At 37.9% G+C, this 25,790-nt stretch overlaps 1 protein-coding gene across 9 annotated transcripts; it reads left to right on the top strand.

Moving 5' to 3' along the window:
- The first annotated feature begins 184 nt into the window (after positions 1-184).
- jhy (junctional cadherin complex regulator) lies at positions 185-25,252 on the top strand. Of its 9 annotated transcripts, none has more exons than XM_040149599.1 (9): positions 185-526; positions 5,537-5,970; positions 9,095-9,827; positions 13,557-13,652; positions 14,506-14,945; positions 15,278-15,584; positions 19,440-19,511; positions 21,178-21,306; positions 23,956-25,252. In XM_040149599.1, exons 2-9 carry the CDS (start codon positions 5,582-5,584, stop codon positions 24,055-24,057), a joined length of 2,268 nt encoding a protein of 755 aa, XP_040005533.1. In that variant the 5' UTR covers positions 185-526; positions 5,537-5,581; the 3' UTR covers positions 24,058-25,252. The 9 variants fall into 9 exon arrangements, with proteins under 9 accessions (XP_040005533.1, XP_040005530.1, XP_040005534.1 ...); XM_040149596.1 differs by having other exon boundaries at positions 21,199-21,306; positions 23,848-25,251; XM_040149600.1 differs by lacking the exon at positions 23,956-25,252 and adding an exon at positions 22,577-22,634.
- The last annotated feature ends 538 nt before the right edge of the window (positions 25,253-25,790 follow it).

Genomic DNA, 25,790 nt, shown 5'->3' with positions numbered 1-25,790 from the left:
ACGTGGCGTTCCTTTATTTGGCAGACACGATAACACACCAGCCGAACCCACCTGTAAAAAAAAAAAAAACATCCAGGATTGAATTTGAGTGTTTCATTTTAGGGGCCTTTTATTGTGCTTTGCATCCCTGCCGCCACTTATGTTTTATGGTTTTGGTTATAAGAGTTATGAGAAAATGTTTGCCGCCTAACTTGCACCCAGGGTGTATTCGTATACGTGATTATGAAAGTCCGAGATTTCATAAGGAGCACTTGAAGGCAGCATATGTGAGCTCGTGAGGTGTTCCAGGTTAACTGTTTCCCCGTCTACACGTGTTCACCTCTACCTTAGCCTAAACCCAACCTTATCCGCACCCCTAACCACTCGTGTGCTACGATGCTTAACCTGACCCCAACCTTAGCCTAACCCTAACAACACATCTCTGCCTATTCCCCAGTTTTGGAATCGGGTTGGCGACATGTTTACGAGCATGCTTGCGTCACGTTTCCATGGTTGCAATGTGTCGAGTACTAACAGTGGAAAAACGGTGAGTATTTGAACGAATTCATTTACTATCTGAATGTTTAACGAAAACATGAATGAGCTATTTTAATTGTCCCTGTAAATACAAGAAATGCAGTGGAGATATTCTTAGTGTATACCCCATGCGCTAGCGTCGTTTGGCAAAATATATGATGCTTAAGCTTACAGACGGACGATGTTAGCGTTTATACCGTCGTTAAGCGATGGCAAAAGGTAATAGACAACGTTTCTATTTCCCACTTAGTAAACGTTACAAACTGTACACCTCTCGTTTTCTTCCTTAATTCGGGAGCTTTGATAGAGGAAAAATACACATTCATTTTTCTCGCTATTTCACTTTGCTATGAGGTCAGTGAGGTGCCCAGTGGTGCACTAAAAAACGATGGATACTTTCATTTTACTTGAATTTCGCCCACTAATTAGAATTAACTGAGTAGAACTGACTAGGAATATAATTCTAATTTTTATTCTTCTAACTTTGGCTCATTTTTCTCAGTATATGACAGCTGCTTTATTTCTACATGTCTGTACGAAAGTAAAATGCTCTAATGTGTATTCCTTGAAAATACTTTGTTTATCTTAAGGAAGAACTACTCTTTATCCCCCCCTCAACCGTATTTAAGCTATTTGACCTTTTTAATAGCATACGTTTTGACATTGCAAATGCAGGTGTAATTCCTATCCTTAAAAGAGGGCTGCAATCCATTTAGGTGAGTAAGTTCCAGGGCCCCGGTATTAGTGCACTGCTGGCTCACACTACCATGACTTAGTGGTGACACTGAAACAAGCCATAATTGTTATTGGCTCCAGCCTTGTTGTTTGATGACACCTGTTTTTGCTTGCAGAACTTCTCGCTCCGCCAGAGTAATGGTGTTATTTAATAGAGTTTCAGGCAAGGTGATTAAAAAAGAAGTGATCCAGGTTGATGCTGGCTTATGGTAACAGTCAAGATGCCCAACGTTTTATCCCAGTTTTTGTCCATGGTTATAACAACAGGTCAACAACAGAATAGGTGAGACTATGAGACATAAATGAATGGAAAACGCAAAAAGAAGGAATTAATTGATAAACTTAATATGCTATGTAGTAACCCAAAAACATCATTAGAAATTTATACCATAACTGAAGACCAGAAATAATAATTATTATAACACTAATTTATTTAAATTCAAATTTCCAAAAAGGAGAATCTGACTTCCTTTTAGAAACAATCAAAGACAACGTGAGGGCACTGAATGAGGAGGATAGGAAATTATTAGGAGATGATATAACTATATCAGAAATTGACATTGCATTGAACCAGATGAAGAATTTAAAAAACCACAAGAATTGACAGTTAACATAAAAATTTTATCATAGCAAGGATTTATCGCTGCTAGATAACTGGAGACCAATAGCCCTTGTTTTGCAGTGATTACAAATAAAGAGCTCCAGTATATGTAGTTCCAGTTAAACATGTTGTGGTCAAACTGGTTGATGACTTTCATTCAGCCTTCATTAGACATATACATAACAATGTTAGACTGGTTTTGGACATGTTAGACTACCAATCCTTAATAGAATCAGAAATTCTCATTCTATTTATTGACTTTTTCAAAGCCTTTGATTCTATCGAACATACCTTTTTGCTCCATACACTAGAAAACTTTCGATATTGTAATAAGTTTCACAAAGTTATTTAAATGTTTTACAATAATATACACACTTATACGTTTCTCAATCCAGGAAGGACTCCTAGACTAAAGGTTTCCCTTGGGATCAGACAAGGGTGTCTCATATTGTCAAAACTCTTCATTTTATGTGCCCAGTTGTTGGTTTACTTGATTGTGAGTCACCCTGAATTTAAAGGAATTAATATTTTGATTATGAATTTTGTAACAGTGAATTCGTGGATCATATTATTTTTTAAAGGAAAAATCAATAACTGGAAAAGCATTAACACATTTTATTTTTTCTCCATGGCATTTTTTTTGTATTTAAGTCTGAACAAATGCAAACTACTACCACAGTATCCTTGTACAGATTTTCATATAATGACCATTCCTTTTAAACCCAAAGTGAACTTCTGATTTTACTAAATACAATAAAATCTAAAAAAAATCTAATAAAATCTGATAAAAGATATAAGTAAATGAAAATAAAAACAATTTTCATGAAAAAATAGAAAATATGGAAAAATCCCTCAGTGACCGGCCTTCAAGAGACCTTTCTTTTTTCCGTCAAAGCTTATTGACCAAATCTGAGGGTGAGAATTAGTTTACCCATGTCACTCTTTGTATGTTGCTTATCAAAACATTAAAAGGGCCAATTCTTTAATCTATAATTTTACAATGAGAAGCCTTTTCTTAAAAACTGATTTTGAATCTGTGGTTGGAGTGTTTAATCTAAAATAAATAAATCTTTATCACAGACTTAATGTATATGGTTTCACATCCCAGAAACATATTCAAAAAAATGGAGGCTTGGAATTTTTGTTAAAATGTGATTTTGACATCTCAAAACTGCCTATTAGGTTGTCAGAATTTCATAGACAAGTACTGGACTATTGGAAGGTGTTTTCCCATAATTTTACTTCATGTGGCTCCACCTTGTGGAACAAAAGAACAATTACAATTAACAGGAAAACTTTATTTTATCAAAGATGGTATGACAGAAAAATATTTTTGTTACTTACCTGATGGATGACCATGGGTGCTTCTTGCACTGTAACACCTTTAAGGAAAAGTTTATTAGACAGTGCTCTTACAGAGAATTCAGCCAAATATGTAAAGCAGAACCACTCCCCCTGGTGCACTTGTTACAAAACACGCTCTCTCATTCAAATATACATATAGTCCTTCCAGATTTACAAATTGGCCAAATGCCTATCAGTCTAGGAAGTGCAATAACAAAGCTATAGCCAAAATGTTTCAAGTTTTTTCGTAATTGTACAAGAGACGCAAAAATCAGAGAAAGTGACAACAACAAAACTGACAACATAATCATATTTAAAGTAGACAACTTTTCCAGAGGCTAAAGAAATACGATTTAAAATCATAAATAGATATCCAGCTACTACTACACTAAAAAGATTTCCATTTGAGGTTGACTCCGGTTGTTTTTGTCTTGGAGAACCTAAAAGTACTGGACATCTTCTCTATTCATGTACAGTCATATCACAGTTTTGGCTGAGCCTTCGGAATTGGCTAATTAGTAAACCTTCTCACCATTTAACGTGCACCAATTCTATAAAGATAATTTCTCTAAAGAAAGATCTGATATGGTAAATATTAACGTCATTATGGGTCATGTAAGTGGTAAAATAAAAAACCCTCACTAACTTGGTTAATAAATGAGTCTAAGAATTATTTTTCTTCTTTACTGATATTAGCTGTAACATACTAGCCAATACAAAAACTCTGTCAAGCTATGTCTCAGTTTCTAGTGTTTTGACCAAAACTTTGTATTTTTTTTATGTACTCAATTATTTTTGTCAACCCATTGGTTATCTGTCTGATAGTGTCTCTTCCTGTATGTTACTTGTATTATTTTGCCATGCAGTTATAAAACAGGAACATAAACAAACCATATTTCCTGAATGAGAGGTCAGTCCCACCTCTGTCTCAAACCAGCTGGACATTGGAGAGCCTTGTGATTCAGAATTCAATCAGAGTGAACTCTGCGCAAAGTGAAGGAAGCAAGTCAGTTCAAGACCGGAAGCGAATAAGAATTCATGGGAAGACTGTACTTATGTGGGTCTGCCATGGTGAAACTACATTGTTATGTTGCTGTTGTAAAATTATCAAAGTGAAATTAATATAGTAATGTAATTTATGCTCAGTTTGCATTATTTATATATCTTCACTTTGAGCATTTTTGTATTGACAGCCTTTAGGAATATCATTAATTATTTGTTCCTCAGTCATACAGGCTGAAACCCTTGCCTCAATAAAGGAAAGGGTTAAATTGGATAATCTTTTCAGCTATACATATAATCAGTGGTGAGAGCCTTTACTAATCAAGCCTTTGATTTGTAACTCTAAATCAGAGATTTGGGGAAGTTTTGACAATGATGATATCTCCAACTTAGTGAAAATAACTAAAAACATATCAACAGACTTTTAGCAGAATGGCAAACGCACCACTGCTTTCTTGTTACATAAAAAAAACAAAAAAAAACCCCATTAACACTGAATTAATTGAGCTCATTTTATAGGAGCCATATGCTGTTTGTTTGTATCTAGTTTCCCTTGGTAACAAACTGCTAGAATTACGTAAAATAACTAAAGTACCTAATTTGGGCTATAATTCTGGTTTGAGTACAGGATTAGCACTAGAGCTAAACCACCTTGGAATAATGTGTGAATATTTCCGAGTTGAAATAAGGGGTGTTTTTCCTGTGTTTCCCATTCTGCCGACATTGCGTGACTGCAGCATTACTGGAACACTTGAATGGAGCCATCTTTAATGTTGTTAGTAACAACTGTGCTTTTCCTACTATGACAAGTCAAATTGTCTGCTGTGACAAAGGCCTATAAAGAATTCTCTCTGATAGTTTCCAGCATCAGTAGACTAATTTGTTATGCATATTCCAAGTGACATCTTACTAGATGTCACTTGGCTACTTACTTACCTGGCTATGTAAACAAAATGACCATACAACCAGTACTTCATAACTTTGACTTAGCTGCAGAAATTAAGCTGAAACCCTCGTGAGGCTCTTAAAACCAAGTTACCTGAACATTGTACTGTTTATAAAAGATTAATCGAAAGACTGCCAGATATGTTTAGTGTAGGGGTTCAGCAACTTACTTAAGTGCACATTGTGAGCTTGAACCTACATACACTAGATTTGCCTGCTGGAATGCGAGGATTTTGATGTTCCATTTCTTAGACCTGAATTTTACACATACAGAAATGTGTAGTTGAAAGCCATTAAATCAATACATGAATGATTAACATACTTAAGCTCCTCTTACAGCCTGCTGTTAATCTTGTACATTAAAGCTACAATTTTCTCATCCACATACTGTAGATAATCATATCTTCATGAAGCAGACTCTCCACCTACACCATAAACATGGATAAAGCAATCACACATGAACAGATGTGTCCAGTCTGGAAGACTGAGCCAAAGAGGAATCCTTTTCCTAGACAAGCCATTCTGGCCAACCAGTGGGAGTCTGGGGAGTCTGACACAAAGAGCTTGGACCAGGAGAGAGCCTACCAAAAGCAGCTACAAATGCGTATTGGCCACCATGATCAAAACAAATACATACTGCCTCAAAAGGAGAATGCTGATAGCTTACAGCAGGGAGATGGAGAGGATGAAGCTTCAAATGATGATGAAACTGAAGATGTTCAAGTTTATGATAGCCTAGAAGTAGCATCAAACCCCCATGCCAAGAGGAACCACATCCTCTTACAGACTGAATGTTTGGACACGCAAATAGCTGAAAGAGAGGGAAGGTAAGTTACACAGTTTCTGTTTTGTTAATAAAACAGCAACTCAGTTGGTGTTGCAATCAGTTGTGGTCAGGTGTCTTCTGTTTCACATTAAACAATACCTAACAATAATATCAGGCTGTAATGAACTCACTCTGGGTATACTTATATATCACTGTGGCCATGTTACAACTTCAACTAGGTCAGCAAAACAAGGCCTGGTCTTGTGTTCAAAGATAGGAATAATGATTTATTATAAACAAATTTCATGAACAGAATACAGTATGTCAGTTTGTCTCTCAAGATTTTCTGACTTCCCCACCCTGTCTGTGGCTCTCAGATCTAAACCCATTGGTTCCTACTGAGGAAGTAAATCATTAAAACTGAGTTACAAATTTTGACTTTACTTAAAAACGATTGTTATTTTCTAAGGCAGCATAGCTGCAATTCAAAACAGGAGTAAATAGTACATTTGTTGGCATATTTGGTGCAATAGCGGGTATAAGTAAAAAAAAAAACAAACTACTGTGTGTGTGTTTATGGTAATGAAGGAACAGGTCACCCAGTGAAACAGTGTGGCTCGTGTTTTTTAATAGGTTTAGAGAACAGTGGAGCTCTATGTCATGGGGCAATGAGATATATCAGGCTTTGGATACACACACAATGCATGTTGGTTTTGGCCTTTAATGGAACTTTGTGAAATTGAAAATATAGAACATCATCAGACATATCCTTTAAGTGACTCTATAATACATAAGACTTATTACCTCCGCCAGGGAGGTTATGTTTTCACCCATGTCTGTCTGTTTGTTTATTTGTCAGCAGGATTAGGCAACAAGTACTCAAACAATTTGCATCAAACTTGTTAGAGGGATGAGGCATTTGCCAGGGAAGAACCCTTTAAATTAGGAGCAGATTTGGATCATTTACTATGAATTAGATTTTTTTGTCTGAAGTCTGGTGTATGTTGTTTGACATTGGCCTTGATGGAGGCATGCGCTCCACTGAGTTCTGTTCCATTCTAGTTCTGATATGGAGTTCTGCAATTTGGTCAGTAGATGGCAGTAATTGATGTCAGTGGCACAATTGCTAAGGGCTGACTGTTAAAATAGAACCTACAGTCTTTATTTCTCGGTATTTCTTTATATCAAAAATAATTATTTTTTATTTTGTAATTAAAACTTAATTTCACATTGGATGGTTTTAGAGATGAGTTGGGTATAGAAACTGTTGTGAGAACAATCTGACGGATTGGTGATGTAGCCTTGTCTATCACAATATTCCTATAAACATTTATCATAACATAAGCTATTCACCAAAATGAGATTTGTGCCCGACCTTGTTCAGTTTGCCCACTGAACTGGACTGTCTCTTTCACTTTCTTTGACAAATTAATTAAATTAAGCAGATAATAGTGCTGCTTAGATGGAATGAAACGAGGAGAATGCAGGAGCAATCAGACCCATTACTTTTAAACAGCACATGGATGATAAAAGATGCATAGCCTTCATTCAGCCCTTAACAATGAAACTGTCAGTTATTTAATGAGATGCAGGCGCTTTTCATACATTGTAGTGAGAATGGCCTAATTCAGGTGCTTTCAGAATAACAGCTTTCATTTGAGGGAAATTAGATTTTTTTTTTGTTTGGATGGATCACAATAAGTGGTCACTCGTGGTCCATTAACAAGGATCATTGTTGCTGTAAAGGAGATCTCTCTTTAATTCTTTTGAGGGAGCAGAGGTAGGCATATATAGTGAGGACAACACCTCATCTGTTTTTGCAATCCTGTCGACCCGTACCGTTGTTTCCTCTTCTCTTTTCTTCAGACCCCGCCTCAAAATCATCTCCCTTCAAAATAGAAAAGGGGCATTCTCCATTTTCCTGTCATTAACCTGTGCAGATTGATGCCCACCAAGTGTGGGTCCACTTCCAAAGTACATTGTTTCAGAGGAAAATGAACATGACATTTTCTCACAAAAGGCTCCATTTCATAGAACTGAGGCAGTGGACACAGTCCCATTCCCATTATCATGTTCTCATAGTCCACTCTACAGCCTCCTCAAAGTGGGTAGGCCTTTTCACACAATACTATTGCATACTTTACAAACCCAATGTGCATTCCTTATTCAAGCAAAAGATTCCTATTTCAGCTACTCCGTTCATAACTCCCCACTATATTTTACTTATCTCACTCCAGAATTGTAAAATTATATTTGAGTACAGTCTGTATGACAGGTTTTTTCGTTTTCCCATTCAGTGTTTGTCACTATATTTCACTAGCTCTTGTATTTAGGTGTCTGTATCTTTGGCAAGAAATAATGGGCTGTGGTGTTTGACAGTGTTAGAGGCATCTTGCCTAGCTGCATGTTGTCTATAATGCATTCTCCAACTTGTTTTGAGTCTCAGTCATTAGAGAGACATCCCTTACCCTTTTGGCCTCATCGAAGTGAAGGGCCCTACACCTAGGCAACCCCCCCCCAACATGCACAACATCACGGCAGGAGAATTAGGTTCCCCTCTTCCTCCCAGTAAGCACAACAAAGAGGCTCTCTGCTATTTATTTTAATGAGATCTTTTCATCACCATCAGAAAGAGCATTTTAGCCTGCAATTTTCAAGCCATTTCATAAGCTGAAAATTGCCGTTTGTGGACCATTCCCCCGCTAGTAGTTCTCAAATACACTCTCATTAGTGAGCCTGGAGGTGAAAATATGAAAATTATCTGTAAATACAGGCTCATAATCCCCCTCATCTGTTTCAATTTCAGAAGTCTCTGATAAGGCCTAATACTTTGTTTGAGGACATCATCATTTTAATAATGGTGTAATGCCTCTTGTTCCTTTGACCTCTCAGTACAGGAGTATGTGGAATTCAGGTGTCTGTAAAACTTAATTTGGATATGGAAATTTCATTAATAAAGTTACTTACCTACAATTAAATCAATTGCTAATATTATAATTAAGACTATACAATACATACTGTATATGGAAATGTTCTTTTATAATTCAATTCAGTTTCTTATTTTTTAATGGCATAATTAATTGAGCTTAGCAATACAGCAATGACTTACTGATGCAAATATCAGTCTCAGGCTCGTTGTTTTGAACAAATAATCTTTATTCTGTTGTCTTTCTTTAATCTTGCAGCCGGCTGCTCTCTGATGATGCCTACTCTGACCTGCACTATGACCCCAACTGGAGGACCAACCTGAATGGAAATGGCCACTTCAATGAGAGTCCACAGATTTCTGTTGAGGGATATTACCAAGTCCCTGAAGAGAAATCTAGTCAGTCATATGGTGACAGACAGGGACCGAAAATAAAAGAAGGATACAGATATATTGTCGACAGAAGTCCAGCTGTTATGATGACTCCTCATAAGGCTGGCAATGAATCTGACCAGCCGTATCGCCTACATCCACAAGATGCTCAGACTAGCACAGTAACATCTGCCTACTGTCACAACCATGCTTTACAATGTAAATCACCAGACGCTAACCTTTCAAGATCATCCAGGATTTCCACTAAAATTGAAAGTGACAACACTTTAATGACAGGATCCAGAGAGAATTGTGATAATAGCTGTGACAGTGCTGGTGAAAATATTAGCAGATCTCCTAAGCTGACAGAGGACATACATGCTACAGAATTTCAGACCTACTATCAGCAAGAACCAAGATGCACACAAGGAGTACCAATCCAGAAAATGAGCACATCCACATTGACGAGTCCAAAGGTTTTATCGAACAGAAAGCTGGAAAGGCTGATGGAGGACATAGTGGAACGCAACAAAATAACCCTGGGCCGCAGCACATCCAAATGTGGCTCCTATGTGAGGGTGCATGCACTTAAACAGGAGATGCCCCATATTGTTAATGAGGTGTGTATAGAATGTAGTTTTGTCAACTAATAGTATCGGCTTATTGTTAAAATCACAGAATGAGAATTTGATCTTTGAAATGTGACAACAAACTCTTAGACAGCACTGTAATGGTCACCCTTAGGCAGGCATTTTCTTGAAACAGGTTGCAATTACAGGAACAGACACCAGGAGCTGCACTAGTATTGATAATGGTTTTTGGACCGCAAGCTACTGTTACACTTACATGATTTAGTATTAAAATTGACTGGGGACAGACTACCAAAAATACCAGAATAAAATACACCGAATGTTGTGGCTGTTGAACACACACACATTCTGTGTGTTTGTGTGTTTGTGATTCTGTGTATTTTAGGCAGTAACTATAGTTTTTGTAGTATCAGTAATTGATAGTGATACTGATAATAGTGATGTGTATGTTTTGCTGTGTCTTAATCCATCCAGCTAAATTCACTATCAGTGCTGAAATGTTTAAACATAGAGGACAGTTCTGGGGCTTGTTAGTGCACATAAACTACACATGCTGTTTTTTCTTTATTATTTTTTAAATTATTTTTCTAGATTTTTTTTAGAGATCTGTATTTACTATGCACATAGCCAAATGTCAATATATTTACTCTTGAAAGCCTATTTTAATCTTGGGGACACTACTATCGGGCATTTTCTTGACTGCAGCTTGTCTCAACAGCAGAATATCGAAAAAGCGTCTGTTTTTTTTTTCTATATTTCCTTTTGCATCAGCCAAGCTTTTTCTTATTTAGTATTTATTTATATTATCCAAATCTATATGCCCTATATTGTCATCTCAGACAACAACTAAGAAAATATCCTATGATGTTTGCACTGAATCAGTCTGGAAAATTAATTTGGCAAAGTAGCATAGCTGTTTTCATCTGCCTTCTCCTCCACCATATGAAAAGAGAAATGTCTGGCTATGCAGTGCTTATTATGAGTTGATGTGTACAACAAGAACATCAGAGACGCATGGTTACCAATAGGCTCTTAGACATCCCTGCACCTGGCACAGTGGCATAATTGGTTGGGATGGCCCGCATTCCCCATTTGTTGGACCACAAGACTGTTTGCTGGCTATAATACCCCCAACCTTGTTCACCCATCTGAGCCCCAGCCCTCTACAATGTCTCATATCATCACCATTTACATAGTCAAGAGCTGTTAGCTTTGTGCAATAGTAAACAGAGCCAGAGCCTTTCCCTCTTCTGAACCTTTGTGTTTTGTCATTTTCCCTCTGAATTTGCTTGTTAGTTTTCCATTGCTCTGTCTCCCCAAAGACGTGTCTTACTTAATGAGGGACACGGGGCATAAAAGAAGGGGGCACCAATTTGCATGTAGTCTGTTTCTTGCTTCATTACAGGATTAATCTATTAAATGACGTGTTACGGCAATAGTATAACATATCAACAAAGCTTATTAGAAATAGGCTTAAACCAAAGTAATTTTAAAACCATATTTTGGAATTAAATAAAATCTCTGTAACAACTGGGATTTATTGCAGTATTGTGATTAACATGCTTACAGGGACAAGCCACCCTTAAACAGAATTAACTCTGAAAAGAATTTAAAGTTGTATGAACTCGGACAGTTCATCTTGATTTGATGACATGTGAACATGATCAGGTTTCTCAAAAACAAAGACCCAAGTTTCTTTAGAAGCCAACACAATGGAACCTCTCTTTGACCTGGATTATTGAATAATTATCGAATAAGACACTGAGTTAAGTGACTTTGTGGCAATTTCTCAAGCTTAATTTTGTTTAACTGCGCACATTGAAAGTAAACGTTAATCAAGTAAACATTCTAGTGAGTCTGAATGTGTAGCCTCTACAGAGTAACTGTTTCTAGTTAGTTAATAAGACAGCATCATCTGGTTAAGTCTCTTGATCAGATTGGATATTTGTTCTCTAGTCTCATATTTCTCTCATATCTCATATCTCATTTGTTCTCTAGTCTCATATACAGCCCTGTTTTGAAACAGGGCTGTATATTTTCAGACACACTAAATTAAATATTGAAGATCAATGAAATAATATATGAGAATTTTGTTATCTTAGAGAGAGAGACATCTTAAAAACCAAAAATAACTTTACATAATTAGGATAACCACAGGTCTTTTATGACAAAGTTTGCTCTACTTCCTCCAACCCTTACTCGTCCATTGCTCCTTGCAAGATATAGCAACAACCTGTGTACAAATTGCATCAGTTTCACAAATCAATATGAGTCCAGACAAGCCAGTTCTTACTAGGCCCTTTTAAAATAACCCATTTGGTCTTTTGAAGAGAGTGGCCATCTGAAGGCAACTTATTATAATTAGATGTGTTATTAAATGTACACAATTTCCTAATGCAGCAAATGTTTAGCCCGGCCAAGTGGCAGAGTGGCGGTAGCAATGATTGGCTTCATTGGGGCTTGGGCCTTCTTTGATAAAGACAGAAGTAGAAGATCAATCTTCTGCTATTGCACTCAGCCCTCAGAGTCCCTTCTCCTCGTGCAGGCCCTCACTTCAAAGCCGGGGGAACATAATGTACAATCTTTTAATAGCTTTAGACCAAAGCTCTGGGGAGCTCTCTGCCACTGTATACCCTGCCTCAGTCTAAACACCTAATCAAGATTACCTGGGTTGGCCACAATAGCAGCTAAATGCAATTCAAGATCCACAGTCCCTTTGAAGTCTTCATTGCGAAAAGCAGATGTTTCCCGGGTACAGGAGGTAATACAGCTAGCTGCAATTGCCAGACTTTGTTGTGACATCGTCTTGCAGAGAAGCAATTATTGGCCTCCCAATTTAGTAGAAAAGATATTACACAGCTTACCATGCTCAAAATGCAATACAGGCTTGATAATTTGCTCCAGCTGATTGGGATTTTTATAATGGGTGACAAAAGGCAATGGCAGGGGGAATGGGTAAAGGTGAGAGGTGCAAAGTGTTTGTGTGTGTTTGAGTGTGTACACTGCCAGACATACAGTAGTCACTGACACCTGCTCCTGATCTTCAAACAATCGCTCTGTCCTCGTTCTGTAACAGCACCCAAATATCTAAAAGTCTCTCTGTCATTTGAAAAAAAGATTCCCCGTCTTTTGTTTGTGAGTTAATGTAATCTAAATTAGCTTGAAAGCTATAGACAAAGGACCATATATTGAAACAGTGTAAGTTCTAGGTGGTTTCTCCAACAGTGCCCTGAATTTTTCTGTGTTCTCTCAATATAATAGTAGTATTTCAGCCTATTAGATGCAATCACAAACACATATATTGATAGATTATGTTACAACTAGATCCACTCATTCCTTGTAACCTTTACCTATTCAACCTCACAGATTTAGTGGCATTCAGTGAAAAAGTCTTCATCCTGTCAATACCATTGATCCACTCAGATGGTCCTCTGCCACTGGGGGGAGTCCTGAAGTTAACTAAATGATTTTCATTACACTATTAGCGGAACATATTTCCATGGCACAAATGGATACATTAGGAACAACTGAAATAGTAAATCTAGTAATGTGATGTAGTTGAAGAAGACAGGCATTGATAGTAATGGATGCAATATTGATATCCCTGTGTAAGTGTAGGTGTGTAGGTTTTAATAGTCTGGCACTGGTCTTAATGAAAATACTGTATGTCTTTGAGATTCAGTGTATAGACGTAAAAAATTGTTGGAACAACATGCTTCTGTCTCAGCATGTTGTTTTGCTTTTTTGCTCTGTTTAAAGGTGCTTGAAACTCTTAAGGAGACAGCTACCGAAGAGAATCATGAGGACAGCTTAGACCCCGAGCTGAGGTGGCTCCAAAAAACACAAGAGTTGCGGGTAGGACCTCCCCTATTCTTTCTACTTGGTTGACATTGTCAGCCAGAACATTAGTACAAAAATCTAGTAAAATCTATTTTTTGCAGTATTGTGGGTGTGGAAGCTTAATTGCCTACATTCTAATAAGGATCACCTAGCTACTGCACAGTAGGAATACTATCACCCTGGCTTTTAGTTTCCTTTAGAGAATATGAACCCAGCCATTGATGACATTGTTTCACTGGGGCATGATAGACGATAAAAAAATGAAAAAAATAAAAAGAATGGTCAGATTGAAAAAGGAGCGGATTGGAGAAGCTGTATTATGTTCAGCAATTGAGCAGCCACCTTCACACTGCCAAGCAGAGGAGTATAAATATTTTTCCACTGGAATGGGAAAAGCTGGTGTTTGCCAAATCAGCGGCATTAGATGCATGAGACACACACTCATAGACATCTCGCTTAATAATTTGGTCAGATCATGCAAATAGGAGAGCCAGCCATTCTTACTCTTACTCAGAGCCTATGTTTTTCTGTTGTTGTTTTTTTGTTGTAACTGGGTAGATTTAGAATTGGTGCTTTGTGCTCCACACCACCTTCAGAAATAGGCAAAGCTATGCTTTGCAAGTTAGCATATCTCATAGAATTGTGGAGGAGTTAAAAATATAAATGTTCATATAAATGTCTTTGAATATGAGGGTGGCAAAATTAGACCCATATTTAGAGGTTGTTTGCTGCCATTAAAAGACAGTATTTCAGGTGGGTATGGATATGGACATATGTTTTGTGAATAAACATCCTTGCACACTACATATGCACATCCTACATTAATGAAGAAATGCTATCCTCAAACTTTATCTTACTCTAACCTCAGGCCACACAGATCAGCAGGGGGAAGAAAGCCCAACGGAAAGAATACTCCAAACCCTCTCGACAGCAGCAGCCCACTGCCCTGGCGGTCAAGCAGGGAGACTGTTTGGGCTCCCCATTAGCAAGACCAGCTGCTGTAACTCAGCCAAAACCTCAGAAGATTACTTTATCAAAGCCTATGCCCCCCACCATCCACCTCAACATCAGCCTCAACACATCATCCCATCTTCTTTCATTACTCCAGCAGAAGGGCCAGGATGCCATCATCAACTTAGCATCTCTTCATGGTTGTCCTCACTGGAGCCCTGAATCTGAAGTTCAGCTTGCCCTGTCCCCAGGGTATCAACAAACAAATCCAGGAAAGTCCTCTCACATGTCTCAGGAAGGGCTTAATGCACAACATCACCACCAAAACCTGAGGAGTAGCCCTGAACAATGGCAAAGGTGAACCATTTATACGTTTTTTTATTGGCCAGAGATGAGAACAAAATAGTGGACACACTTGAGCAATCAAAACACAACATACAGTATAACAAAAGACAGCATACTTGTAGTCTATGTAAAATGAAAAGCACTAGCACTGAAACAAAGAAAATGATGTGAAAAATATGTGTTTGATACGCTACGGGAAAATGAATACAAATATAGGCATATGCAATATATACATTATTAATAGAATATGAGAAACATTACAAAGAAATTATATTACATTTAATTTAGTAATCTATTATCATGGGATCCTTCTTTATCTATCTACAAATAATTTTGTGCTTCAGAACAACTTCATTAAAGTGGCCATTGTCCTGTGAAGGAGAAGACCAGACTTGGAGTTCAACTGAGGTTCATACTAAACAGTTTCCACAAAATCTCCCCAGGACACCCACTACTGCTGCATCACAGGGCCTGGGCTTGTACACAATTCTTCCACCCATAGGAAAGCCAGTGGCAGGAAAAGAGCCTAAACTGAGCTCCGGTCAGAGGATGAACACAGCTCACTCCTACCCCATCCATAGAAGCAGCTCTGACAGCTATCTGGTTCAGATGGAGAAACAGAAACAGCTGAGGGTGAGAGTTACTTCCAAGGTTGGTGTGGTCTTTGATCTTCATTTGTGTCCTGAAAGGAGAGTGTTAGCATGTTTCTTCTTTTATGTAAAAGAATAATATTGGTTGTTTATCAGTTTATTATTGTCTGTCTGAAATAATCTCTGCATCTGACATCTAATCTTGGGTGTTACACTAACAAAATACCTCCACTGAGTATTCAGAGACCACACCTGGTCATGCACTAGACTGGCTCACAGTTAGTGTGCATACATGGTCTATAGAGTGGGTGGCAGTCTGGCTCTTAATGCTGCCTCAACAATGTCCAGTGACTGGGTATAACTTGGCTTTGCTGCTGCATATCAACAATGTATTTATTTGAAAAGTTTACAAAAATGACAAAAAGAATATTGTGATGTACTTAATTCATTCGGCCCTATTAATTTAAAAATTTTTTTTAACCGGGCTCAAGGGGTCACAAACCTCACTCATCACATACTGAATAATTGTGTTCAAGTTAGAAAAATAACACATTATGCAGGTTCACCTAACAAAAGTGATGCATGAAATCCTCAGTTGAGTGGCATTCCCCGAGGTTACACAAATAAATGCCCCTTTGAAGTCCCAAATAATCCCCTCAGATGTCTTCATGAAGGGGCTGCTTAATCCAGCGGGAGTGTTACGGTGACAGAGCGCATAAAACATCAGGTTAATTGTCTAGCTCCACTAAGATACACTTAATTGCTATAAGATGATGCCTATATAAACCACAGAGCTGCAGGTTCTGAGAAGCCATTTGAAGATGTGTTAGAGGATAAAGTGATTAGAGGGGAGAGAGTCTGTGAGGTACAGGACCACTAAAGATGCCCATTTGCAAGTAATGATTTGGCTGTTGTTGTTGTTTTTTTCCCCTCTCCTTTGGTTTGTGAGACTGAACTGTGCATTTGGGTCCTGTGTGGAAAGTGACTTTAATCCTGCCTTTTCCAAGGTAGTTGCGTAGACTAGTTTACAGCCTAGTCATATTAGGATTTTTGCCATGGCTTAAGGAAGTACTTGTTTGAAAAAACAAACTTATTTCTTGTCAACAGAACTAAGTTAATAAGGTAATAATTGCAAAAATAGTTCAGGTTGTTCTAGTTAAGTCTTACTGGTGAAATCAAGCTCAGCCCTGGTGTAAACTGATCACAAAAATTAAAAAATAGCCTTTTTACCGCCATGCTATAAATGCCATAACACAAGTGAATTATGTGATCTCTGACTGCTGAGACTCTTAGCCTCATCTGATACTAACAGCCTTAAATATGGCTGACCATGTTCTCAGCAAATGATACACTATCCAAATTGTCCCCAACAGCACTAGGATACCAATTCCTGGCAAACGAGGAAATTCTGGCACAAATATAGACAGATTGATTATATGCATAATGTATCCTATTTATTGTTACATTACTGTGAAAAACCAAGCCAATAATGTTATTGATAACAGGGCAAAGTGCTGTATACTTTTAATACCACCCAACAACTAACAGTTGAGTTAGGTGGACCCAAGAAAGGCTAGAACGTATGATTAAATGCTTAGGGTTGCATTCAAACTGGAGCCTTCATATAGTCCTCCTGTGGTGCCCACCACTCCCTACCCCTTGACCTCCCATCTCTCCCACCATGTTAGCCATCATGTCTGACAAGATTACAGGCTCAATTTGTAAAGCAGTCTGGCTGCAGTGCCTGGGCATGAAAGCAGATGAGTGTGACTTAGGGGTTGGGGAGAGAGGGGAGAGGGCTTGTAAAGAAAGGTACCCTGTCGAGTCCATGGCCGATGGCTAAAGCAAACTGAAATCCTCCTTCCAAAAAAGGAGCCAGTACAGTCTGGAATGATAAGCTACCTTTTGTCTGGGGCAGCTTGTGGATTGCATGCACCCATGTACACATGGTTTCACACAAATCATCACCAGCACCTGCGAAGGAACGGTATATGATATATCTATTTCTGTCTTTGCCTGTATTACTTGTATCACTTCAATTCAGCTCACCATCAGTGTCCCTGAGAAAAGCACCTCAGTATGATATCAGAGCCTGATAAGGAAACACTGTGTGTTATGCTTTATATGGAGGCAAAATCCTTTAAAAACTCATGCACATACTGTTTGGGCAATGGTATTGAATTTTGGTCTTCCATAGGAAAACAACACTGGTGTGAACAAACTAATGTAAAGTAGTAATATGTTTCTGTTTTATTTGTAATAAATTGGTTAGTTAGCATGACCAATACAGCCACTATGATTAAGCAGACATTTAAGAGCACCACTTACAGAGACACAAATTTACCATCCAAATCAACAGAAAAAGACATCACAATATTGAAAATATTGTTTGAATGAGAGATGATCTCACTGAACTAAATTGCACAAGCAAGGATCATGTGTATAATCACTATCATTAAACAATACCAAGGGTCTATAGCCATGCCTTGTCTCTGTGAGGCTGTACTTTGGTTCTGTTGTACTTTGAGCTAAATGCTAATGTCAGCATTCTAACATGTTCAAAATGAAAATACCAGCATGCTGATGTTAACAGTAGCACATTTACCATAATCACCATTTTAATTTAGTCTATTAGCATGCTAACATTTACTAATTAGCATTAAATACAAAGTACAGATGACGTTGATGGGAATGTCATTATATGTAGTAACCACAGTATTATTAAGATCACCAAGTTATTAAAATTTCATGGCAAGTCATCTGATAGTTGTTGACACATTTCACTCAATACTACAAATGTGGTGACATGGTTGCGATATGGAAAGTCAGGGGATCACCAAAGTCATTATGATACTTTGTCTAGGAACCCTGAATGCCTGCATAAGCTTTTGTGCCAATCCATCAAGTACATTTTGAGATATTCCCTGGATAAGTGAAAAATTTGACCTGCTGGTGGTACTAGATGAAAAGACAAAGGATAACCAAAGTCATTAGGATACATCCCTTGGGCATCTGTACCAAATTTCATGGCAATCCATCCAGTAGGCTAAATGTTGCGATATTTAAGTTTGAAGTGATGGACCGACCTACATACCAACATTGCTATCCCTGGAGCCATGTCACTTGCATAGTTAAAAACATAAAACAACCACTGTGTATGCGGCTGAGCATGAAATAGAATCAGGCTTTATTATGTCAAAAACACACCAAATAGATGCACATAAGGTCATTGTGCCCCATTTGACTTGACTTTGTCTCAAGGAATGCCATCTGAGACTTTTATTTTTGTCAGGAATTTGTTAATAAATACAGTAGTTAGATACACAGTATGTCTATATTGTTGTTAGGGATAAGGTGGTGTACCTTATCAGCATACAGTGTAACAGCAATAGTGAAAATCTTCCTCAAATAACAGTAGTTTCTGGCACCCTCTTACAGTGTAGTGGAGTCCACTGCACTATAATGTTTGATTTATCAGTGTTATATACATTTCTGCAAGCTAGTGAGATGGACAAACAAGCAGAAATGAGTGTTACAAAATGTTTGGTGAAGACATTGTCACTCACATAACAGCTCTCTCTCACCATGTTGTCTGCCAGACGTTTGTCTGGCAGACAACATGGTGTATTATGGTGTATCATTTGGTGTACTAGGGATTTTTTTCTCAGTACAGCGTTTGACCCAATGAGAAACATAAAAAATGGATCAAAATTGCAGTCGGAGATTTATTGTTTGTTTGTACCATGTTGCCATTTTCACAGCTGTCAAAACAAATGGAGTTCAGTCTGACAAAAATCTGCTTTGAATTAAGTAAGTGTCACTTGATGTTTGATAGCAGAAATAGGGTTCCGTTATTTTTCACTATTTATCTATCTATCTGTCTATCTATCTATCTATCTACTCATCCATCCATCAGGCATACAAGCAGCTGAAGACAGATATGAATCTGCGAGGCCTGCATCCTGACTACACATCTATTGAAAAGACAGTAAGTACTAACCGGCAGTGTCATTCAGTATCACATCAGCAGGAATTGTCGGTGACCCTTTGACATACACAACCAGTGTGTATTACGTAGCTTCATTTATCCAGTAACTGCACAGATAGATTAAGATGTTACTGGATAACGCACAAGCAGGCCTGTCATTTTCTTCTTGAAATTATCTACTTGGCTGTGAATACAATTTGGTTTTACCGTGCCCTTAGTGTTTGGAGGGTGGTACCCTATCATGGATTGCTTGGTTGTATTTTCCCTGAAAATGTATTGTCGTTAATGTGGAAAACTTCCAGAGCAGCTTCTACCTCACCCTGGGATCCTAAACATTCAGTAAAAACTCTAAGGTCAAGTTCTTTACACATACATCAAGTGTATAATTAATTACATTCAGTAAATATAGATCCAATCAAACTGCAGCCAGCATTTTGAAGATGGAGGATGCTGAGTGGCTGATTTCTCAAAAAAAGGCCTAAATAGGGTCAATATGTAGATAAGCTGAAAAACCCAATCATGAGCAAGATGTAAAAATTCCTAAATGATAAATGGACCTGAACATCGAGAAGGGCAAATTGGTAAAACTAAGCCCCCGCAGACAGACAAACCCCTTTCGAAAGGTGTTTCTTCACTTGGCAGCCCATCTTATGCTCTCTAAACTCTTTTTATTCTCATCTCATGTAGAGTAGTTGGGTAATATTACTGCCGGAAACATTTCTCTTAATAAAATAATCTAACGCTCAAAACAGAAAGCTCAAACAAACTGTGAAAGAAGAAAGTGGAGTCACTCTTTGTTCACAATGGGCAGAGAGAAGCCAAACAGGAAGGAAGACACACATCAGCCCCTGTAGCTTCCATGTTAGCTGTTTTGTATTTTTTTTCATTCACGTAAAAATGAATTATGGAACTTTTCACTAATATGAGGGAGAAATCAATCTGTTGATTACAGTATGTAGCATCCACAATTTTCTGCTTTCTATATCTGAGAACCTCTCTGGCCTTTAATCAAAGTTTCTAGCTAAAAAAGAGAGGACGATACAGAAGAACATGATACAAAAGTTGCGCAATGCACCAGGATGTTATATTGATTTGCCGTTCTGCAATATCAGCTATAAGGATTGACTCATACAAAAAAAATATGATTAGAATTCCTTTTGGACAAACATGATTAGCTTTCCTTTAAACAGTCTCCTGTGCCTAAATCCTGATGTCCACTAGTGTCATTGTGTATCCACTGATCCTCTGCCAGTTGTCCGAGTTCGTCATTTAAAGGCTCACGTGCTGTTCCACAGATAAAATGACATACACAAAGCAAATGAGAGTACCCCTAAGAAGTTAAATGCTCTTTGTGCTTTGCTATATCTTTTGTTAATCCCCAGTTGTACAAAGTGAGCATGTTTGGCCAATTTACACAAGATTGGACCCTGTGCATCTCCAAGGCCAAGCCTATTAGTGAATGATATGTGTAAATGTTGGTAGGCCAACTGAATGGCTAGCTGTGTTTGGTTTTGTTGGGCTGTGTGGAGAGGCTCTGCCAAGGGGATACACAAAGAGAAGGGCCTTAAGGGAGAAATTGCTCAGTTAATTAAACCCCCTTTAATAATCTGCTTCTGTTCCCCTCCCCCCTCTCTCACTCCCTCTCTCACCCTTTCACCATCATCATGCTGAGAAAATGAAACGACAGAAGCTGTATTCAAATGTGATCCGCGAGCAGAACAAAAAGATAAGTAGGATTCCCTTTCTACCAGCCAAGGACCCGGAAGGCAGTGACAAGAAAGTTCCCAGGATGAAGGTGTGTGTGTGTATTTACTTTTTGAGTGTGTGTTGTATATGTGTGAACCCTAGCACAGAGTGCATACTTTTTTTTTTTTTTGCATAATCATCGGCTTTCTGAGTGAACAAAACATTTTTTATTGTAAAGGTGCCTCATGTTCAATGGAATTCAAAAGCAATACACTAGGCAATCACTGTCACGAGTAAAATGAAATAATGTCACCATCAATCAATATGTAATCAATATCAATTACAGTTTTTCTCAGTCGCTTTGGTACATTTCTTGCAACTTTTGCAAAACAGTAAGTGCATTTCTTGAAACAGTTTGTACAAACAGCACCACACAATGGATTACCTGCAAAAACCTGTAACTTGCTCAAAATCCTTAGTTTGTCTCTCAAAATTATATATTTATTTCAAATAACATGTCAGTGCGATCAGAATGGCAAGTTACTGTGTCATTGTGGGGCCACAGATTCTCATCCACATCACAACAGATATCTTCCCTTGCAATGCAGCACAGAAAGAATCTTTTTAATGTCTTATCTGAATATATGGCTGGCAATTATAAACCTACCACCTCCATGCTCAGTAGAACTTCAAAACTGGGTTAAGGAATGGGGAATAGGCTGGGATGAATTCCATCAGCATCCAATAGTGGGTCGCAAACCATTGCTTGATGGGGTTTGAGTGATGGAAACTCACATTATTCCGAATTCCCCCAACTTTGGTAAATCATCTCGAATAAGACCCCTCTCATCATCATGGATTAGATCGCTGTAGGGGGTGCCCGAGAAGGTGAGGAGATGCTATGTGTTGGCCATATTTGTACAGGTCACACTTACTATACTGTATATTACTATACGATGTTGTACTGTTTACTGTAAATTACAGTTACTGTATGCACATAGATGTTTTACCTGTACATACTGGTACTGTAGCTCCTCCACACTGTCACCAGTCCTTTTAAATGGTGCATGGTACAGCTGTTTCATAATCATCTGGTGTCTTTTCACCACCCTGTTGATAGTTGAGATGCTGACAGAATGGCTGTTTTCAAAGACATTGTTGTCTGCTATAATGGCACTCTGTATTTCCCTTAGTCTAATAGCATTATTTGCTATGACCGTGGTGCAAACAGCCTCCTCCTGTTGAGGTGTAAAAAGGGACCCTTTGCCGTCCCTGTAAGGTACTCTTGCAGTTCTATGTGGGAAAAATACAGTCATGCAAAACACAAGATTGAGTAAGATTTCAAAAAATATGTCACTGTGTATAAACACTGTTTTCAGTTTTGCAGATATGGCTTGTAGAATCAGCGATTACTTTAAAAGGGAAGTTGGCAAGAAGGAGAATCATGAGGGTAGGTGAAACAGTGCAGACCAGACATAATCCATATTTGGACTGGCCATCGGGAGCACCGGGTGAAATCCTGGTGAACCGTCAAAAAATCCATGAAGTTTCTGTCACAGTCAGTCTCAGTGTGTTTGTGTGTGTGTGTGTGTGTGTGTGTGTGTGTGTGTGTGTGTGTGTGTGTGTGTGTGTGTGTGTGTGTGTGTGTGTAAGTTTGTATTACTGTAACACACACACACACACACACACACGTGTAACCCTGTGTTGTGCTCTGTTTATACAGTATACAGTTGTTGGTTGAAGGTTCAGGCGATGCCACTCACGTGAGAGCAATTGATCAATTCAGGACACATTTAAAAAAAAAATTTCTACTGAAATGTATAGAAAATATGATTGACAGCTGGTTCAACCATTTTGCATGTAATGACTTATGCAATGAACCAATGCCTAGTTGCTTTTGGGGGTAAGAGTATTCAACAGAACTAGTATAATACATCCTGATCAATATGACATAAGCAATTGATAATGTAGGAAACGGCAGACAATTGTATATAATCATTTGCATTAATGTGCCAAAGCATTTGTTCAAAAGAATGAGAAATTGCTTTTATGATGTGCACAAGTGACTAGATGATGTGGAGGTTGAACATGTAGTTTTGAGAATTTAAATTCTTATCTGACAAATGTATCAAGGTGACTGTTAAAAACTGTAAAATGTAACTGTTATTCTGTTCATGGCTAGTAACTAGGTAATCTTTGTCAGCTATGTTTAAACTTCTACCTGCTATTTATTACAAGCCCTGTTTTATAGCCAGAGTGGCCAACTGACTTGCTCTGGCACAGGTTAGCTGGGCAGCATGTAGTATGGCTAGCTTATAGCCCACTAATCTCACTTTGTGAGACAACACCAAGGTTTCATGTGAATTTTACAAAACTTTGAAATGTTTTACAAAATTAATTCCACTAACAGTTATGCTGCTACAGATGGAGAATTATACATAACACATACTGTATTATATTTGAATGTATCAGTAAATTTTCACAACCATGGTGTGTACCTAGTACTGTAAACCATGACATTTTTTAAAGATCATGGCGACAGATGTTTTACAGACATTTCTGAAGGAACAAAACAATTTTTGACTGCAGCCTGTATACAGTAATAAGTAAGTACATTGACATACATTCTCTTTCTCTCTGTCACTCATAGGCCTTGGAATATGCCAAGACCATAGCCAAACCCCCTGTACAGTCTAAACCAAAACAGAGACATAATCACCAGTCTGAAGGCTTCACTGAGCACGCTCCTTATTTGCAGGGCATGGATGTGTCCCAGTTGATCAGAGTGGAACTCCTTAGAAAACGGCATGAAGAAGAAAAGCAGGCTGTGGCACTCTTCAGAAAAGTACATGTTGTCTAAGTCAAGGTGCAATTCACGTTAACAGTCGATGGAACCCATGCTGTGACAGATATTTATACTCCAAGATGTAGGATATAACATGCTGCATATTTAAATATGCTAGGCCTGGTGTCACATCAACAGATCATTACTGCGTACATTTTCACGCATTTTTAAAGATAATTACACTACATAATAGGAATGATAAATAAAGATAATCTCTGAGAAGACTGGCTGCCTCAGTCAGTATCTTGTGTTGCTTTTAACATTGTGTGTTACCAGGTCAGATTTTATAAGAAATTCACTAGGTTGCTTTAGTGCATAAATACCGGGAGCTGTTCTCTCATCACAGACCCAAACCATTCAAAGTTTCTGGTTATGATAGAAGGTGAAAAGAGCGAAAGCCTGATGATAAAATAACCCACAACATTATACATTAATACCAACAAAAAGACCTTTTCCAAATAAACATAAATAAATAAAAACAAATAAACATATTTTACAACAGGAAATTAAAATGGTTTAAAGAATATTTGGTTTTAGCTTTGAAGAACATGAAGAGTAACTCATCTTGACCATGGCCTCATTTGTTTAAGGTAATTATGCATCCCTTGCTTATCTAAATCTCTGGTTTTCTGAAATGGATCGCGCCAATATCAATATATATAAATAATAATTTCAATCGTTTTTTTTAACCATTGATATCAGAGAAATGTCACCGGTAGGTTTGCAATGGTCATTTTGAAGCTTGGATGTGGGATTTGTACTTGCTTAGATATTGGCTGGTCACTGGTGCCACAAAATCCAGATTTTGGTCAAAGTGAAGCATGAGTGGAACTGAGTCTCAAAACTGCCGGCAAGACACGAGTAGAAAAAGTGAAATTAATTACGGAGACCCTAACTTCTCAAAGTGTACTTGAAAAAGAAGGAAGGAGCAAGCTTCAGTCAATTTATAAAAGAACTGCAGGTTAAGCCACGTTGGCATTGGCTTTATTGCTCAGCTGTAGCTACTGGTCTGAATTAGTCTGAATTACACTTCTCCTTTGCGGTGTTGCAATGTTTGTATCATTACTTGTCTTTTCCTTGATTATTGTTTAGAGTTCAATTAAGCCTACTGATTGTTGTAGCAGTGTGGCAACACTATTGATAGTGCATAATCAGGCGGTGTTGTATTTTTACTCCTTGAGTAATCTTGTGTAATTAAATTTTCTCTTTCACTTTGATGCACAGTCTTGATGACAACTATTGCACTTAAAATAGCTATGCTATACTGCAAAATGAAAAAGGAAGCATTTTTGATTAAATCTTAATATTATACAATATCTCAATATTATTACAAGTCAGTCATAGTTAGTTCAGTCTCTGTGAAAATATGTTTTAAGGCACCCATTATAGTTTCCTAGTGATCCTTATCTATTTGGCATGTGTAGGAAAAAAATTATATGAAAGAAGTGTATGCAAATAATGTTTCACAGGAGTCTGAAGGGAACAGGTGGATAAAGATTACCCCCCAAGGATGAGATACAGTAAATGTGTAAATGTCACTGAAAACCTACTGGGTTTAACGAAATTGAATGGTCGTAGTATGTCAACAGTGACATTGAGTAATCATAGAATCCCCAACAGCACTAAGCCTTTTTCATTTTCATTAGGTTATATAGTCCACTTCCAACTATCCCAGACCACTTGACCACACTCTAATTTTTATAGAAGAGACAGGTGATTCCCATATTGTTATTTTAGTCACATTATAT

Source organism: Xiphias gladius, chromosome 17 (genome assembly GCF_016859285.1).
Source record: "Xiphias gladius isolate SHS-SW01 ecotype Sanya breed wild chromosome 17, ASM1685928v1, whole genome shotgun sequence".
NCBI classification, from domain to species: domain Eukaryota; kingdom Metazoa; phylum Chordata; class Actinopteri; order Istiophoriformes; family Xiphiidae; genus Xiphias; species Xiphias gladius.
This window is presented reverse-complemented; position numbering and strand designations above follow the sequence as displayed.

Bases quoted from the DNA above. Each gene is read 5' to 3' on its own strand.
- jhy (XM_040149593.1), top strand. From the start codon at position 5,582: ATGGATAAAGCAATCACACATGAACAGATGTGTCCAGTCTGGAAGACT. The intron at 5,971-9,094 runs GTAAGTTACACA...TTAATCTTGCAG, and splicing joins ATAGCTGAAAGAGAGGGAAG to CCGGCTGCTCTCTGATGATG. The intron at 9,828-13,556 runs GTGTGTATAGAA...CTCTGTTTAAAG, and splicing joins TGCCCCATATTGTTAATGAG to GTGCTTGAAACTCTTAAGGA.